General features: G+C 31.3%; 1 protein-coding gene across 4 annotated transcripts in view; it reads right to left on the reverse strand.

Moving 5' to 3' along the window:
• Positions 1-20128, reverse strand: part of LOC148623803 (ral GTPase-activating protein subunit beta-like) — a 47660-nt gene that overhangs the window by 25580 nt on the left and 1952 nt on the right. For 3 of the 4 annotated variants that reach the window (XM_088565922.1, XM_088565920.1, XM_088565919.1), the window contains exons 2-15: positions 17405-17620; positions 14535-14733; positions 13275-13439; positions 10625-10645; positions 6484-6723; positions 5985-6236; positions 5209-5343; positions 3754-3966; positions 3251-3486; positions 2578-2720; positions 1728-1828; positions 1271-1393; positions 805-909; positions 72-164 (exon numbers count right to left, since the gene is read on the reverse strand). In XM_088565922.1, the coding sequence (XP_088422048.1) occupies positions 72-164; positions 805-909; positions 1271-1393; positions 1728-1828; positions 2578-2720; positions 3251-3486; positions 3754-3966; positions 5209-5343; positions 5985-6236; positions 6484-6723; positions 10625-10645; positions 13275-13439; positions 14535-14733; positions 17405-17605 (2227 nt within the window). In that variant the 5' untranslated portion in view covers positions 17606-17620. The remainder of the gene's footprint in view (positions 1-71; positions 165-804; positions 910-1270; positions 1394-1727; positions 1829-2577; positions 2721-3250; positions 3487-3753; positions 3967-5208; positions 5344-5984; positions 6237-6483; positions 6724-10624; positions 10646-13274; positions 13440-14534; positions 14734-17404; positions 17621-20128) is intronic. The other variant, XM_088565921.1, reaches the window with a different exon arrangement.

Below are 20128 nucleotides of genomic sequence, written 5' to 3' on the forward strand. Positions count from 1 at the left end.
CATAGTTATGTTAATTAGAAGTTGATTCATAAGGCTGATACAGAAGGAATTATAGAGGAAGCAGAGAATACCTATATTGCATGTAGTTTGTTGAAGCCTATGATATGATGATTCTGTGTAACTTGTTTCAGAAGATGTAGTTCCTAAACTTGTATGACTTGTGTCTATAACAAAAAAAAAATATATTTCTTACTGCAACTTAATTTACCATACCAAGTATTGTTGCTTTCCATGGTAAAAATCATTACTTTGCAGTTGTAGGGTTTCTAAGAATTTATCACAAGTTACCCCACCTAAAATGATGGGTAAAATAACCACATAAATGGACTGCCCATTGTAAAACAAAGATGAACAGGAGATTTGTGAGTTATTTGGAATTCTAATAAGACTCTTTACTTTTTGTAACAAATCCAAGTACCTTTGTAACACATGATAAAACCCATTTATTACATTGCAGATCTAGCTGTTTTCTTACAATTTTTCTTTTTTTCAATGTTAATATTTTAGCATGAAAATAAAAAAAATTGCCATAACAGAACTAAAAAAAATAGAAATACTGTGAGCAAGCTCACTAAAAGAATACCTCTCCTTCAAATGGATTTAAATGTAAAACACTTGTAGCATTCTCTCCTTTCGGAGTCATTCAACATAGAACAGAAACTTCCATAAAAATTTACAAAAAATAACTTTCTTTAGGGAAAACTTTTACAGGTGATTGGAAATGGAAGTTCTTGAGCACTAATAATTTACTATGTTAGTGGTCTCAAAGCCTTTGTTGGATGCATACAAGAATAAACTTTTTACCTGCTTGAGGAAGTGATTCTGAGCTATTGTCATGATTTGGTTGTATAACACTGTTCTCTGCTTCCTCATACATTGACTGATCTTGAACAACAATTAACAAACCACCTGAAATAAAAGTAAGTCACAACATTTAATTAATACCAGTTTAATATACACAGCATGACTTGCATAAACTTCACTACACAATCAAGTTTAAATAATTCTTCACAATAAATGCAAAAAGTATCTCTCATTATATCAACTACATTTAATATCACATTTGTTTACAGTAATGGAAAATAATAATAATTTCTTAATAGTTCTCAAAAGTTTGTTTTATATAAAATGAAAATTCAATATCTTAGAAATCAAGCAGTTGTTCACCACATAAAGGTAGTGAATAAATCAATTTTCAAACTAATTTTTTCTATAAAAAATATAATCCTCTTATTGAAAGTAAACATTTTTAGTCCAACAAATTAATTACCTAGCATCATTTGAGTATTGGTAGGATCACTCTCTATCATCAATGCTTTAAGAAGTAGCTCTGTTATCCTCCTTCTCAATGATATAAAAGTTGGGAACTGATTGCTGTCTTCAGAGATAAATTCTACAAAATAGCCATAGCCACAAGAGGTCAGAAATCAAGAAATATGTTTAACTGTTCTGGTCATTTTTCTCTTATTTTAGATATTTGAATAATAAATTTCTTTCACAATCTTGGTCCAGTCGTTCATAAATTTATCCACTGTATAACTTGTAAAGATTGTACTGGACATATCCAGAGGATAACTGGGTGTTCAAATTATGTCACATCATTTAAAAATGATTTATAAAGAAATATTTATTACATCATACAACTTAAATAATTATGTTACTGGTTTTCAACCTTTGTTGTATAAGAATCTTTACTTGTATTTAGATTAATAAAACTGCTGAATTACCTTTTATCTGTAGATCTTTATAATGTAATGGCAGACACAGCATAGACAACAATAAATGGATACATGATCGCCTCAGCTCTACAGTTCTGTCATCATTTAACCTTATACAAATCAGAAATATAGTCAAAATTGTGCAGCTTGTTTCAACTGCAGAGGTCAAATCCTGAACTGTTAAAGCGATTATAGACACAACATTCAATTGTGATACAGAAATGATTTTGTATTGTTATTAAATGTTTCACACATTATCAATTTCTGACACAGAATGAGAGTGGACAAAGAATTTTTAATTTTCCCTAATACAACACAACATCCAAAATTTACAAACAGGGGAAGATTGAACATGTCAATGAACACCTTGACTGCTGAAATCTATTTGAGTTTTTTGTTTGTTTTGGGACCCATTTGAACAAAACAACACTGATACAATACAGAAATACTAATTGGAATGTGATATATTACAATAATCAGTAATGTGACTGAGAATATTGAATAAGCCCTAAAAATAGATTTCATTTATCTGTAGATTGGGTAGTACAAACCATAATTACTTTACCTTATCAGATGGACACATTTTATAATATGTTTAACTTATACTATTGTTACAGATTTGAACAATTCAAAATCTTAAATTAATTCAAGGTTACATTCATCTTCAAAGAACCCTAAAAATATGTCATTTAGATCCATTCACTTGAACTAGAGTTATTGTACAATTACATACAGTCTACAGACAATAATGATGCCAACACTGACTATGTCATACCATTATACATCCACATTATTTTGCCATTGTATAAAAATAACTTAGTGAATCTTGTCTAACTTGTTTGCAATAAAGTAACCATACTTAAATGGCAGAGTAGGTTCCCAGAGTATAAGTTGAATAGCAGCTAGTATGTATGGCACAAGGAGCATGACACCATCTAAGTTGACTCTTAAAAGATCACAAGAATTAAACAAAATGCTGGATAGTACTTGACCACTTATACTCTGAAAATAGATAAAACAAGCAATATGTGAGCCAATGCCTATGAGTATTATCCTACATCCCAACTGATGATGTTATATTGAAATCAAAATATTACAAGTGATATCAGTCCATTAACATTGTGCATATACATGTAGGAAGCATACGTTATGCTTAGCATACAAGTACAAAGTCCATGATATTGTCATGGAAAATCCCAAAAAATTATCATATGAAAAATCCAAATGAGTTCTGCACATCTTTTCAATGTACTTCATGGTTTTGTGAACTTTTGTAAGTACAAAAATTTTAAAAATTAAAGAGAGCATAAACTTTACAACAGACAGAGGGACAGACAGATTGACTGACAGAAAAACCTGTAAAAATAAGACAAAAACAAAATGTATTTCAAGATATTCAATGAGTCTTATTGATACAGCCTTAATAAAATCAATGCAATATGAAAGCATGAAATCATTATTAATAGAAAGCAAAAAATCAGAAAAGTAAAAATGGAAATGGAAAAGCTTCCCTACATTTATTGAAAGCTTACATCATTTCCAATCTGTAGTCCATAATACATAGAAATATAAAATCTTGAGTAGTAGATGGGTAAAATATCCTCTTTAGTTTTATGAGCACAAAAAATTCTACATAAGGCTCCAATGGCTTCAGCTCGTCCAGCTTCATAAGAGTTCTCACTACTTAAACCAATGGTTACAGGGAAATCCAAAGATATAGATGTGTGACGGGAGTCTGTGAAGGAACCAGATCTGCTATCTGTTCTTACTGTCAATAAAAAAAATAATTTGATTCATAATGGGACAAAATTTCATGCTGTAGCTCTTTATATCTCACTTCTTTACTGTATGAAAAGGCTAAGAAATGAAAAAATCCTTCTGAACTTAAACATTTTACATACTTCTATGAAAAAAAATCAAAACATTAATTCATATCAGATAGAATATATTTTTTAGCAATGTAGTAAAAGCAGTTTTATAGATGTAATATCTTACTGCATTCTTTTTCACACATGTGAGTAGATAAGTAACGTACCTTTGTCTAATTGTTCTTTATGACTAGAATGCAAGGAGACTCTAGCAAGAGCTGCATCAAACAACCAAGCACCAAACAAATGAAGAATACTGTTACATTTTGGTCTGGAAGGAGCCAGAGGTTGTCGAGCATCAAATGAAACATGACCACTAAGATTTGGAGGTAGAGTAGATGACTTAGGAGTTGTCATTGCTGATGCAGCCTTAGATGAACCTGAAAATAGCACATTTAAATTTGTCAAGAAGAAATACATATCACTACCATGGATCCAGAAACTGTCAAAAATGCCGGTCATTGACCGACAAATTTTGCAAACGTCCAACGTCCATTTTCCAATATCAGACATAAAAAATTGTCAACCCTTATAAATTTCAGTTTTTATTAGTGTATAAACATCCTGTCTACCTGTCTCCTAATTGTTTATTGGAAATAAATTGACAGATGCGTGTCAATTTTAGCCGATAAGCAGCCACCTGTGACTGTGATTTACCTGTAACTGATCAGTTGATTGTATAATTGAATTAACGATACACATGCAGCCCCATAGCGTAAACAAATTAATTGAAGTGACTCAGACAATTTTCATACATTTACTACTCGATTTATTGAAAAAAAGATTGAGATGTCCATCGATCATTTTCATGCCGATATTTTGAAGGTTATGAAAGCATATATGGTGCTGAAAATACGAATCAGTCGTAGTTAGTAATTATTAATTTGCCAATTGAATCATTTTAACACATAAGACAATGGCCCATTTAAATCAATATACAGAATATACAGAATGTATTCGAGATTTTCTTTCAAAAATAATCAACTTTTTTTCATCACTTGGAAGTTTTCAGCTGTTTGCCGATATGATGAAAAAGTTTGAGGGATACAATAGTTTGTTTACATGTTGGAACGTCCACGTGTGGTCGAAACCGAACTAGTTCACTCATTCAGATATTTTATAAAAGACAAAGTATGTGATAAATAACACAAATTCTAATATTTATCTTAAAATAACTACATGTACATGAATAAGCTTTATTATTTTTTTTTTAAAAGTTTTTTTTCGATCTGAACAAGACTGATACAAACGTTTGCTGAAGTTTGATAAAATGACCGGCATGGACTGTCAAAATTTCTGGACCCTTGATCACTACTATCATTTAAAGAATGTTATTATTACAGAGTTTTCTTCCATTTAGCAAGTAATACAATTACATATTTTGTCAAGTTATCACAACAATAATATTTTTTTTAAAATCTATAAAGGTCATTAGCTTTCTTTCTCATTAAATGGAATATCATTCATCAGACACAATTTGTCAGCAAAATTGCTAAATACAATCTTGTTAATTCTCAACAATTTTAATCCAAATTTTTTTTTAAGTTCATGTTGTTTCCTGTAGCTTAAAAATATGGTTCTGTAACATAAAAATAAGCTACAAAAGCGTTGTTATATCTGACCTTTTTGTAATGTACCAGCAATAACTGATGATATCGGACGGTTTGTCTTCCTTTGGCCTGGTGGGGTAGATGGTGCTGATATTTGACGATGAGTCGTGTAGAGGTCGTCATCAGCTTTCATTGATTGGGCAATGCCTAAAAAGGTAAATTATACAACTTTCATCCCTGAAAAAACCACTGTAATGCATTCATAAAAAAATCTAATGATATGTTAAGAGTGGAACAATATATTTAGATAAAAAAATACAGGCTACAATATTTATTTAACACATGCCATATCAACACTCCACCTATATCGCATTTTGGGCCAGTGGCCCTCTAATAAATATAGGAGTCTCAGGTTAATACAGCATGTGACACAGATTTTGACATGTAATATTCAGTATATAACATGTATATACATGTATAAGCATAATGTCTTATTATGAGGCAGGTTAGTTATGCTACAGGAAGGAAAAAATTTCACTGCCAAACAGAAAATATAAGAAAAATTAATAAGCCTTTATTCAAGAGTATATTTTTATTACAACAGGATTGCCAGTAACTAGAAATACAGTGAACTAGCTAAAATAAGAATAAGCCTCTTTTTAAGTGAACTTTACAGGACAATAATTATCTATGTATGATGCCTAACCTCTCTGTACAATTTCATCACAAATTCATTGAGTGGTTTAGAAGTTGTGCTTACAAGGTTTTAACATGTAAAAAGTCAGGGTTATTCCTATAGACAACCCCTAAACTTTGAGGTACAATTTTGAAAAATCACTGTTTATTACCTAAAAAAGCATTGACCATGATTGCTATCCCTCTCATTGCCCTGAAAAATATATATGGTAATTTGTTGAGACACTCATGCTGTGATGGATCCACATTTGCATGTTGACGAAACTTGGGTGTATTACTAATTATCTCTGGATGGCACATATCGACTGGATTATTGATGACATGTAAGTATCGGAACCAACACTGTGCAATGGTGTCATAGGACATCTCATCTGGTATTAACTGTATGTTTCCTTCTTCTTGAGCTGAAATCCAGATGTTTATGTCATTTCATTAACAGAATCATTTATTATAAATCAAGAATAGAGAAATTTCCTAATTTATTTCATTTCTCCTTTTAAAGAAAATGAATCTGATATCTACCCCAACATCAGCAGATCAGAAATTATTCCCCAAATCATCCAACATAATTGTATGTTTATAGCTTGACTACGACTTGACAGAATATGCACCCTTTTCCAATAATTAACAATGCACTTGTTAATGACTTACAACTGCCCAGTTGTAATGTAGGGTACCCTGGTCCATACAGGAATTTGAGTAATCTAGATGTTAGTGCATGGTTGACTTTATGCCACTGTACCACTAAAGTTTCATGATGTCTCCAGTTTATACACATGTTCCTGAACGTCTTCCACAAAGATGGTGATGGAAAACATTTCTGACAGGCAAGCAACCAAATCTCAAACAAGACACTTAGTACTCTCTCACACAAGTGATCACCAATGTCATCTGGAAATAATATTTCAAAAGTACAAATCATAAACAAAAAATCAGAAAAGGGCATTAGCATTGGACTTGTGAATGCAACTGTAATGCTTATAAAACAGGTTACCAAAGTATAATATTATTCAAACAAGATATACACAGTCTTTAAATTGAAATTTACATCTCTTTTTTTAAACAGGTTGAAAAAATCTGACTTGTGAAAGGGGTAAATTCACTAACACCAGTTTCTTGCCTACTATTTTACTGAAAATACTATCTGAATACCGCTAGGCAGAAAATACAAGCTGTTGTGTCATAATTATGTCAAAAGGAGGGCATAAAACTCTGCTTCTACACAGTTTTCAAAGAATTTTCACAAAAATGAGAGGATATAGGGTAGTTTTTCTAATCCAAAAATACAAAGCACAAGCTATGAGCAACAAAATCTTTTGTCAGGAGATGTGATAGTACAGAAGGTTATTTTCATATAAAAAGCAAAGATGATTGATTGATTGATTGTTGCGGTTTAACGTCCGAGCAGCAATATTTCAGCTATATTCAGATGAACATGAAATGGATGATAAACTGAACATGAAATGAAAAATGGGATGGGACACAAGGATGATAGGGTCAAAAAATTTTGATTGCCACAAGACAAAAGGGAGGGATGGGTAGGGTCGGTCAATTTAGCCTCCTGTGGCGGAGCACAAAGGTTTCTACTCTTATCGAATACCACAGCAGGGTTCTTTAACGTGCGAGGAACGTGGCAACTTTCCCAACACGGTGCACCACTATGGTTTGCAGTCAGGTTTTCCATAATATAGCCTGACAATCCCAGCATGTAACATGCCAGGGGTACCCTATTCCTCCACCTGGGCACACATCCCAGTTGCTCTGTAGGCAGAGTGCCTAGCCCTCGGTTAAGTTTCTGAGCACTATTTATTCGCCTTTTACAACAAGCTTAGCACTGCTACAGGCCTATTCTTTCGACACCCGGACCTGCACGGGCTAAAAAGCAAAGAGTTTGGCAAATTGGCTATAACAATTTATTTGAAACACTTAAGTTTTTGGGACTAATTTTTATATTTTCTGAACATACTCCTTTAACTGACACTGGATGTTACAATGACCAAATAAAATCCATCAAAACTTCACAAACCCACACAGTTGCTATCCACTTTATTTTCATTAACTTTCGATATCATTTACTGTTAAGTTTATTGGTAAATGTACCAACATAACAAATAAGCCAAAGTAAAGTTACAAGTAACTAGAAAAGAATATCCCTTGCTTCAGTTAGTAGATACTTTCCCCTTGCAAAGACCTGATATTAATCATCTTCCATCATGCACATCTACATAGATGACTCAACTTCCTAAAAAGATTTCATCGAAATCCTTAATAGGGTTTTTGAGGAGTTATGCTAATGAGGTTTAAATATGTAAAACCCTCCATTTGGATTATAATATATTGAAGGAAAAAGACAATAACTATCCTCCTTTGTGACAGCCACATCTTATGTAAAACTTCATTTAAAGCATTGAGGGGTTAAGGAGATCTGGGTAAGAGGTTTCAACAAGTAAAATCTGAAGCTGGATACCCTTCCTTTGTAGGTGTATTCACATGCTGCCTAAACCACCTATAAAATGAGGGGCAATTACATCATTACCAAACCAAAAAACTCTAGGCAATAGTCAAAAGTCGAAAAGAAGTCGGTAAAAAAAATGGCAATATCAAGAACGTCAAAATTCATCAAGCAATTTAGGAGGAGTTATGCATAGAAGATTTTTTAACATGTAAACTCCTTAAGTTGGATTTCACTTTACAGGCACTTAACAATATCTATCTTCATTATGCACACCTACAAAACAATGCCTAACCTTTCTGTATAATTTCATCAAAACCTTTAGAACAGTTTTAGAAGACTTGTGCTAATAAGATATGAGGACTGATGAACATATGAATGAACAGGGTAATTCCTTTAAAACCCCAAAACCTTTTTTAAAGGGGGTATAAAAATTTTGTTTATGAGAAATTGCTATAAATTTATTACACTATAATTTCCATGCTTTTCATAAGTCTTATCAAATAAATGATGACATAGAAATCTTACTATTACTGAATAAAACTTCAGTAACATTTCCTAATAAATTACCAGAACTTTGATCAACCTAACAACAGATGCAGGTGAGAAATGGAGTAAAGTGCAGATAGGTATCATCATCAGAGAAAGACTGCCAAAGATTCTACAATTTTACAAAATTTATGCCAATCATTTAACGTTAATGTATAAAAATTTGTGTTTTCTGGACTGATATCTCAAAATTTTTCAGAAAGACTGAATTATTGATCTATTTCAGTCATTTGTTGAACAAAGTGAAGAAGTATGCTTGAGTTACAGTTTCTCTATTTCTAGAATGTCAACATTAACTTAAAAGAAGACTAAAAACAATAAAACATGTTTTTTCCAACTAAAGTCTAATAATCAAACAATGGAAACAGAATATCTCTTATTTCAATTTAAGATGATTACTATGAAAAGCATATTGAAAATCATATAAATTAGTAAAGTTCATATCATCATTATTGTAAATAATCAAAGTGGATGCCTAGCAAAGAGTAAATGGCAAATAATAATCTGTATATTTTAATTACTAGTTACAAAAATCTTAAAGTTTTAATTCAAATTATTTAGATAGAAGTACTACATGAATAAGTAGTAAGTGTCATTAGTTTTCACAAAATTATAAATCAAACAAAAAAATGAGTTAATGTGGGAGTATGATTGTTTGTGAGGTGCCATTTTTTTTTTTGTTATGTATTCTTATCATACTTTTTCAAAAATCCTAATTGTTACTATTAACTTTATATAAACAAAACAGTACCACTTTTATTTTTAAAAGCCATAAAATTTGATTATTAGAATTATAGTTCTTCAATTAGATTACTTGTACATGTATAATAAATCTAACAACAAAATACATGTATTTATCGGTAATCTGGACTTATTTCTTTCAAATCTTGTTCAGAGATATTTTTCTATCTCTTGTACATGAGAATATATAGTAAAACATCCAACAAAACATTGGTAGTAATTGTGACATCATCTTAAGAATTTTGAATGAAAATAACTTCCAACACCAACAATTTGTACTGCATTTGTACTAATCACACTACTAGATTATTTGCTAAAAGTACATTAAAATGATCAAAATGTAAGTATTAGATTACCGATAAACAGAATAATTGTTACTTTTTATTTTGATACTGACAAGACCATATGGAACATCTTAACTCATGCTAATGTGCTGGTCAAGATATTCCACACAATATTGTCAGAATCAAAATCAAAAGTCACCACTATTCTATCTATATATCACAATGAAAAAAAAGGAAATCTAGTTTTGCAATTGCATCCAAAATAGCATAATTTGTATAGATAGAGCTAAAGTTTCTGCAAAACAGTTGAGTACTTATAATACTACCAGTCCCTAAGCTTTAAAGGCTGTAATTTATACATGACCATGCCACCACATCCCACACACCTAATGGTCAAATCTCATCTGAGGTCTTGCTTATGACAACCATGAAATAGTGACAAATTAATTGTATCAATCCTTTAATTTTTTGACTTTACAATACCAGTAAATGTATTTCTTCAGATGAAGTTGGTTGTAAAACAATTTTAAGGAAGTATTTTCAATTGTTTTATAACATAAAGATTCTACTTCTCCAAAACAGACAACTTAATATTCAGACAGACTGCTAGACAGCTGTATCTACAACATATATGGAATAATTCCAGAGTTAAAGATAAAATTAATCCAAAAAAGTGAAAATGAGAGAAGTTGATGATCCTCTGATGAGAAATGACTATAGTTAGTTCTACATAGATATATTAATTACAAGCTTATATAACACTTACATGAACTCAATCCAGTGTCGTCTGCATGAAGGGAAAAAACACATGCATTTCTATACTAAACATACAAGGTTATCAGCCTTATACTTTTATGCAAAAAGAGGAGTATTAATAGGTAATTATACAGTTTAGTATACACAGAGGTGTAGCACCCAAATCTCAATTGGTACCTCAGAGGTAACAAACACATATGTTTGCACTTGTTTTAGTTAGTTACCTTGTAAAATACCTTGTTTCTTTTTATTTTTGACAAGAATTTTAGGTACTGCATGACATAAAAACAAAAACAATTACTGGTATTGGTCTAGCAGTACCTGCCGTACTAGGTGATATGCCCCTGAAACACGAAATATTGTAATAGTCTTGATTGCATTAAAAACCCATACTGAACACAGGCCACCAGAAGCTTGCAGTCCAATATATACAAGTACATGTTTTTTTCTGAAAAGGACACCAAACCTTATTTATCATACAGCTACCACAAAAATGTAAATAAAATAAATGCACCATAATACATTGTGGAGCAGTAACATGTTTTTGTATGACATATTTCTGGAGCACACAATATGGTAATCATATGGTTGTTCTTCAACAGTCAGTAGCTATAGTAACATCTCATATAAAAGTTCAAACTCTTAAGTTGTATACATATAGATGTACAATAATACATGTATTGTATTGCAGATCATTCACTTTATATTCAGTAAAAGGGATATCTTTGCTTTTTAAATAAAGATGTGCTTCTACTTCTTGTTAACACTGATATAGACTTCATACATATAATTTTAAAGTACAATACAATTCATTTCATTCAGAAAATTGTGCATTCCCTCAATACTGGAAGTTGACAAGTAAATGTGATTTCACCATATTTCAGGTCAATTCCTTCTTTCCTTTCTTTTGAGCTTCAGAACTTTAAACCTTTTTACAAGAAGTAAATAAACAGAAACTTGCATAGATTAACTTTCAGTAAGTGCATGTATTACAGTACAGCATAAATATTTTCATGGGTACAAACTGCAAAAAAATAGTGAATTATATATATCATGCAATATTGCATATAAGGTGAGAATATTGCTTCGTACTAGCTTCTTGGAAAATAAAAACTAATACTATAGTTTACTACAGCAGGTCAAAGGATTCTGAATCACTCACCTGAGAGCCATAAGTTTACATGTATCAATAAAAATAAGAGGTTACATCTAATGCAATGCTAAGGATATCCCCCTCATCATAAATAACATCTACTTAAGAGTGGGTTCTTGTAAGACAAAAATTTTGAAATAACATTTATCACACCATTATTCAATATTCTAAAACATTATCTAAAGTAGAAACTGTTACAAATATTTGGATGTTTAACATACTATTTTTGAAAAGTCTTTCCTTCCAAATAGGAAAACTAGGGTCTTGTAACACTCCAATAAAAGACCAACTCATTACAGCAAAGCTATAAATCAAATTTCAAACAATTACATGTATCTTTAAAAACTTGAGAAAAATATGACAAAAAGTCCAGGTCCTGCCAGACAAGTAGATATGGGCAAGACTCACAACAGGAAATGATGTACAACTAATTATGCCAATATATAACCAAATATTAAGTCATTCTGTCATTTTGAATCTGAGAAAACAAGGAACAAAAAATAAGTTTTCTCACAAATGGACAAACAATTAATTTTTTAAAGAAAAAGGCAATATTTCCTTAAAGGAGTAGTTTTTCAAATTTTGATGCTGTATCTACAGTATTGATTCATATTTCCTCTATACCATTAAATTATTCAATACATGTACCGGTAGATTTGACAAGATACATGTATCGGTAGATTTCACAAAATAGGTGTACCGGTAGATTTGACAAGAAATACAGGATTCAGCCCTTGTTCTATCAATTTTATAGCTACATCAGCAAATCTAATGTATCAAAACCCAGTGGACAATAAATTACATCAGATCAAAGACTTTTGAGGAGAAGATTTTTATTAGATGACCACTTCCAAAGTACAAGAATGGTCCAGGTGAGATAATAACAATGAATATTTAATGAAGGATTGATGTTGATTCTATAATATTTCATGTCTCGTTTACAAGTAATATCATATTAAGTTTGATAAAATAGTACAACTAAATATATTTGTCAGTTGCTACACTTAAACTTATTCCAAACCTACTGAAATGTACTGGTACATCAAACGTGATTCAAATACTGTAATGTAACCAAACTGAATGCTAATGTTTACTAGAAGGAATGATATAACCTTCAAATCTGGCACTCAAATTTTAGGTAGAGAAAAAGTATACAATTTTAGAATGTTGATAAAACCACAGATTTAAAGTAGTATCCAGTGAACCTATGCTAGGCTTGTAACCACTGTCTAATTGGACCCCATGCTAAATACAAGTGCTCAAAGCAGTCATCCACCTACAATTACTCCCTGTGTATGGAATCCTGTTAAACAAACTTAATAAGTTTCTGAAACAATTTCTGAATATTCTGAGTTCTTAAATCTTAAAGAAATCAACAAGAAATAACTGAAACAAAACCAGTTAAAATAACCAGTCATCATCCAATACACACTAAAGGATTAGGATTTCAAAATGCAACAAGAGGCATAAAATATGCAGTGCTCAATACAATATAGGTGAGTTTTACCTTTCTCAGTAGGAGGTGACAAAAGACTGTCATTTGCAGCTAATAGAAACTTAAGTAAGGTTTCCCATGTGTCTCTAGTTAAAACAGTGGATTTCATGGTAACATCCTCTATAGCTCGGAGAACTCTGTGACAATGCATTGCTTGCCTTTTAACAAGATCCAATCCTGCAAAGTTAATATATTTAAGATATTTTAAAAGCATCTATGTAATCAAAGTGTTGTTAGCACTGAAGGTTTTTGATTCTTAATAAAATACAAGCATAAACAAAGTTTCAAAGTCTATACGATATAAAATAAAATGGTAATCATACTTGCATTTCTGGTATAATTTAGAATTTTTTTTCTTTATATATTTAAACTGAATGTCAATCTTTACTACTGATTTCAGAGATATAATCTGTAGATCCAACCTCACACACATTTACAAATTTTGATTCATTTTACCTTTCTCATAATTTGTTTAATCTGCCCCAAAACTATTATACAATCACATTAAAAATTATTTCAACAGAGTATCTATTTCTACACAGTGATTGCACTCAAATGAAACCAATTTCAGCCAAAGAAAAAAAATTTCCAAGATGTAAATTAGATTTTCCTAAACAGACACTTTTTATCTATTTGATTTTTTATGCCAACTTTATTTATTGCTATGATGAAGACTTTGAGTGTGTTAAATGGAACATGCTCAAAACATTAAATGTTATTTGACACATTGTGCAAAAGATTAATTCCAAATGAAAAATAACAAGTCTCTCAAATCTTCAACTGATTTGAAGAATAGATCTTGTTTAGTGTTTGTAAGAATAATGCAAAATGCTCAGAATTTTTTCAAAAGAATCTCAGAAAAATGAGGTTTTTTTGACAGAGTTATCTGCCCTTGAAATGTTAATTTTCAGTGCATTTCAATGAAATTGTAACTCAATGGTCCAGCATGATATGGAAACTCTTGTCTTTTTTCCTTGATTCTGATGGTGAAAATAATCAAATGAAACTATCAAAATAGTGGGTTTTTTTCATAACATGTTTCACCCACTGCCTGATTCTAACAGATACTGACACTTAATTATACCTTTGGAACATTTCATGTGGGAGGTTGACTGGTACTATCCCATTGACACTTTCTTATGTGGGAGATTTGTACTTAAAGGCAAATTTTTTAGGCCACAATTAAAAATATAAATATTTCCTCATTGGCAGACTGTCTGACGTATTTGTTTCTTCAAACATCTGACACCACTAAAAAAAGTTTTAAATTACCTGATCCAGGCCTTGGCACAAACAGGTTAAGAAGGTGATGAATCATTTTCTGTGTGTATGGATTGGGATTGTCAATAACTGGCTTTGGCACACATGTTTTAGGTTCTGTACAGGCTGATAACCAATCACAATAAACATTCACACACTCTTTTATAGTTTCATGTTCATTCAAAGGTAAACTCAATCCAAAACACATGACCTAGAGAAAAGTTTATCGTAAAATTTAGCATCAAACAAATAACAGCTGTATTGTGTAATTTTCTGAATTTTCACTTGCAAAAATGTCCCTACAAAATGTTTAATAAATACTATGATGAAAACAGTTATCTAGCAACATATATTTCATTATAACTGTTTAAAATCTGTTAGGATATTTTAAATTAAAGAACCTTAGTGAGAGCACTCATATACTCCATGCGTCCCCATGTTGGATACTAAAGCAAATTTGTTAGTAAGAGAAATACATGTAGAAGGACCCTGATAAAAAAGGAATTAAGAGTGTTTTTTCAGGCTTTAGACCTTTATCTTCCCACTAAATTATGTTACTAAGAATGGTAGTTTCAAACTCTAGACTGCGATTTCTTTAAGTTTTAATTAACACAAGTAAATATCATCATAGCGGAACAAAATGTACACTTATCATGGTGAATTTATATACTCAAAATCAAGTCAATTTCTGCAAGCATTTAGAAAAAAGTCAGGAAAACTGTTATTTCTGTAAATTTTGCTAAGTTCATGGCCCGTAATTTTGGTAAAAATCATCGGAGTGGAACGAAACATGAACTTGACCTATAACTTATCATGGTGAACTTATATACCAAAAAAACATGACAATATCTGCAAGCCTTTAGAAAAAAGTTGGGGAAACGGTTATTTCTGACAATTTTGCTAAGTTCAAGGCCCAAAATTTTGGTAAAAATCATCAGAGTGAAACGAAACATGAACTTGACCAATAACTTATCATGGTTAATTTATATACCAAAAATTAAGTCAATATCTGCAAGTGTTTAGGAAAAAAGTTTGGAAAACTGTTATTTCTGAGAATTTTGCTAAGTTCAAGGCCCATAATTTCGGTAAAAATCATCAAAGCAGAATGAAAGTTAAACTTGACCTGTAACTTATCATGGTGAACTTATATACCAAAAATTACGTCAATATCTGCAAGCATTTCAAAAAGAGTCTGGAAAACTGAAGAAGGACTGACGGACGGACTGACAAACGGGTCAAAAACATTATACCCTTCGCAACTTTGTTGCATGAGGTATAATAAGCTCAATACCACTTTCACAAACACATTACCTACATTATGTTTCACTTCAAGACATCTGTGTACAATCATATCAATGAAATATATTTTTTGTATGTCTAGCATCTAGATATTCTGGAATATTTGTACATGTGTATATACAACTGTCCAGACATGATACAAATAATTGCACCGACACTTAAATGTATGAAACAATCAATCTCAAATAAAATTGATTGATATCAAAACTAGTATTTTCATTGAGAAATAATCCTCATCATATTTACATGACATCCCATTTCATTCATTTGCAAGATGTCATATTGAATTTCTTGTATTTAATTCGAAAAAAGCAAAAATCAGGTTTCTTGTACTAAATTTTGTGTTTTAATCCTTCTAGTGGTGCATGTTGATGATATAAGCCCCCTAAGATGGATTTAAAGCTCATTTTTGAAAAAAAAAAATTAAAATGAGGCTATCTGATATAAAGTTTGTTAATAAATAATGACTTGAAAGCTAAAAGAAAAAGTCACCTGTTTCCACTGTCGAAAAAAAATGATATTTTTTGGGGGGTAGGGTTCATTTCTCGAACCCTCACCAGAGCAGAATAAATCTGTAGTACTCTATTTCTCCTGGAAACTAAATAAGAATGATTTCTGTCACCACTATTTCGATGTCAACCCCTTGTATTGACTACTTCCGGTTTATGGACAAACAGAGGCCAAAAATTGGAAAAAATCCTCATTTTTTCACACGAATGACCCTTCAGGGGGCTCCTGACCCCCACTCGTGAATGTAACACATTTTATTTGGCTTCAGTAGCCTTTACGGTCTTCAGGCTGTATGATGAATGTGCTTTGGTTCCTGATTTGTTCCCGTTGAACCCCACAGGTAGCAAATAATGACCAGAAATGGACAAAAATGACCATTTTCGAGTGTTTTTTGACAGGTCAATAATTCCCACATCAGTTCTATGAAGCATACCCCAATGAAAATTCATACCAAGTTTGGTTCCAATTGGTCAATTAGTGTAAGAGGAGAAGATTTTTGACAGAAATAACATTAAAAATATGAAAAAATGTAAAAACAGGGCAACAACTCAAATATTACTTAGCAGATTATCATGAAAATTTGTCCACAAATAGATCTAATTATGCTGAACACTTTTACCTTGTCAAAATTTGGCTAAACCTAACAGTTTTGGAAATATATAACTACTGTCTGACCCATACGTTCTTTTTTAGTAATGGCAGCCATGTTGTTTGATGGATAAAAAATTCCCACCTTATTTTTATGCAGGATGCCCCAAAGAACATTCATACTAAGTTTGGTTCCAATTGGTCAAGTAGTGTCAGAGGAGAAGAGTTTTGAAAAATTGATACAACAACAACGGACGAAGGACGACAGACGGCGACACGATGAACATCAAGTGAGCTAATAAAAAGGGAATACACAATAAAAAAGAATAAATAATATAAAAACAATTAAAAAATCTTTATAAAATAATTTCCCTAATTTAATCAGAATGAAACATATCAGACTAAACATAATATTATAATATTTCACAGAAGTCGGAAGTACTTTTACTGACTGTAATACAGATATCAGAGAAACAATAGAATACCTCCATTGTCCATTTGACCTCCTTATCTGTCACAAGATTACTTGGCTCATTATTTCCAGCAATGGTGACATTCTGGGCTAAACTTTTGACAACAGTGCAGGCAACTTCTCTCCCAACTGTTGTTGGAAACTTGTGTAAGACACTCTGATTAGCTTTGTCACACTGTATATCTCCTTGTAGGGAGGCCCAATCACAATACATCGCTCTTCAAGAAATCTACAAAAGAAACATTTTGTACATTGTTGTCAAAATTTAATAACATATTATAATTTCAAACACCATGCAGATGATAAATAATAATTAAAAGTTTCCAAAGTACTGGTGCATGTATACCAATCCATCAGTAAAATGCAGTAATATAGATTAGTCTCAATATCACTCAAAGGGTATAGGCTGGTATCAAATTTAAAAAAAATTATAAAAAAAAATACTGGTCACACTATTTAAGAAGCTGTGAAGATATATACACATTTTAAAATTTTGCACAGAGTTAATTATATTAATATGTGATCTTGAAATTTTCCTGCATAGAACAAATTAATTTTACAGATGGAAAATATACAGTAGATGGATAAGTGTGCAACAAATCTTCATACATAATTTGTTCACTAAGAATCAGGTAAAATGTGTATCAGGTAAGGTACACTAAGAAAACAAAATAGAGATTTTATTGCATTTTCCAAGTTTTTATACCTCATAACCTCCAGAAATAACCATCAAAGTGTTCATAAAGATTGCCTTTTTAAGATATTGATAGGTCAAACTTAGTTGAAATGCACTATGGAAAAAATGACTGGAAAAACCTCCCACACTTTTCTTCTATATAGTCGTCAAACATATCTAAGTCACAGATGCTTTAGGATAAATTTGAATATCTTTTCTGTTGTTTTCTAAAAGTACTGAATATATGTGAGACAAAAAAGATCAAATTGAGAAAAATGATGGGCAATGTATTGTCTGAATCTACATGTACATGTACTGTAACACAGAACCGTACTAAATGATTTTCCTTCATCAAAATTTCACTTGCCACAGATAATGGGAAATGAGAATCATTGAACACTGAACACATTTTATTTCAAGAAAAAAATCTCTTTAAAGGGAGTTGTAATTGTTTTCATATTTACTTAATTGTGCCTTTCTTGTTTTTGTAGTTTTCTGTATTTTCTTGTATAAAAGTGATGTAGGTAGTGATTGCACAACATCCAATAGAAATCATGTGTCTATATAACATTTATATTTGGACTCAGAATATTTTTCTAAATAGACTAGAAATAAAAATAACAGGCTGAGTAGCCAAGAGATAAAGAAAATTGTGTTTGCAATACTATAAGACAATCCTAACCATTTCTTTGAATAAAAACCAATTAATATAATTAAATGAAAATCATTAACATTTATCTTGTTGGTGCTAAGTAGGATATGATTTTTTTTTTTACTTGTAGTCTAAAACAAGTTATACTTGTTCCAGAGTTCTCCCCAGGATTTTCAGATAGCGCTGTAGTCAGCACATGTGACACAATGTTAATATGTCTCGTGTTGAAACGTGCCACTTTGTATTTAATGTATTATATAAAGATTGATCAGTGTATTAAAAATGTACATTTGTACATTACTGTTTTTGTTTACATGAATTATTTGTATGTAAATATTTTACCTTTTTTCTTCTTTTGCAGTAATTGTAACTTTAATACCATTTTTTATTTTTCCTTTTTAATTAACAAAAAAATTTAAGATATTCTATCAAATTATGATAAGTAATTCTTCATAAATATTTCCTCTAATTCATACACACCCAGTGTTCTTCAAATTTTTGCTGACAGCAGACCCTTGGAATTTACAATTTTTCATTTGTTTTGGGGCCTCAATGGCTCATTTGAATGTGATATTCATTTGATTAAGGGCAATCGCTATTAAACTCTTTTTCTAGTCTTAGTAACTTTCAATATATCTATATATTTAGAATATTATCTAATCAGGTACTTGTAAAAGACTACTCTGATCTTAATATTCATGTTTCCAAAAATTTTCAGGAAGTAGTGTGGAGTTGACCTAGTTATGCAGGGAAAAAATCATAAATCTTATTGTTGTTATTTAAAGTTGGAACACTAGTTGTTCTTGACACACAACAACATGGCAATGTAAACAAAAGACAGCCATTTCTTTTTCTTTTCAAAGTGTTTTGGAAGTATCTGATGGAATAGATATTGTTGGGGAATTTATTATGTTTTTTATAAGGTAAATCAGCTTCTTAATGTTGAAAACATCATGTGACTGTGCAATTTTTAACTTTGCATTTATAAATAGCAATATGCTTTTGGCCAGCATTGAGTGAATTTTTACCATAGTCAGTTTTGATTGGTTCAGTATCAGATATTTAATATCTAATTGACACCTTCATTAAAATTAATTTGTGGCCAGGTGGGGTGACTGATAAAGAATCTTGTCAGCAATGTCATAGGCTTCAGACACCTGTGCGGTCACACGGTGATCAACTGACCATAGCTGTATACTGCTAATTACATGCACCTTGTAGGATACTGTAAATGACCTCCGGACACACACGTTTCCTGTCTTAATTGATTTTTAATCCTCAAATTTAAGTTTATAGCACAGCGCTGGTAGCAAGATAGCACAGTACCTATCATGATAGCGCTGTAAAGCGCAGTGCTTTAAGAGCCTGGGGAGAACATTGTGTTGTTGACATTAATATGTGCAAAATAA

This window comes from Perna viridis, chromosome 2 (assembly GCF_037379345.1).
Source record: "Perna viridis isolate PV_CMFRI_1.1 ecotype Kerala chromosome 2, ASM3737934v1, whole genome shotgun sequence".
Taxonomy (NCBI): Eukaryota; Metazoa; Mollusca; class Bivalvia; order Mytilida; family Mytilidae; genus Perna; species Perna viridis.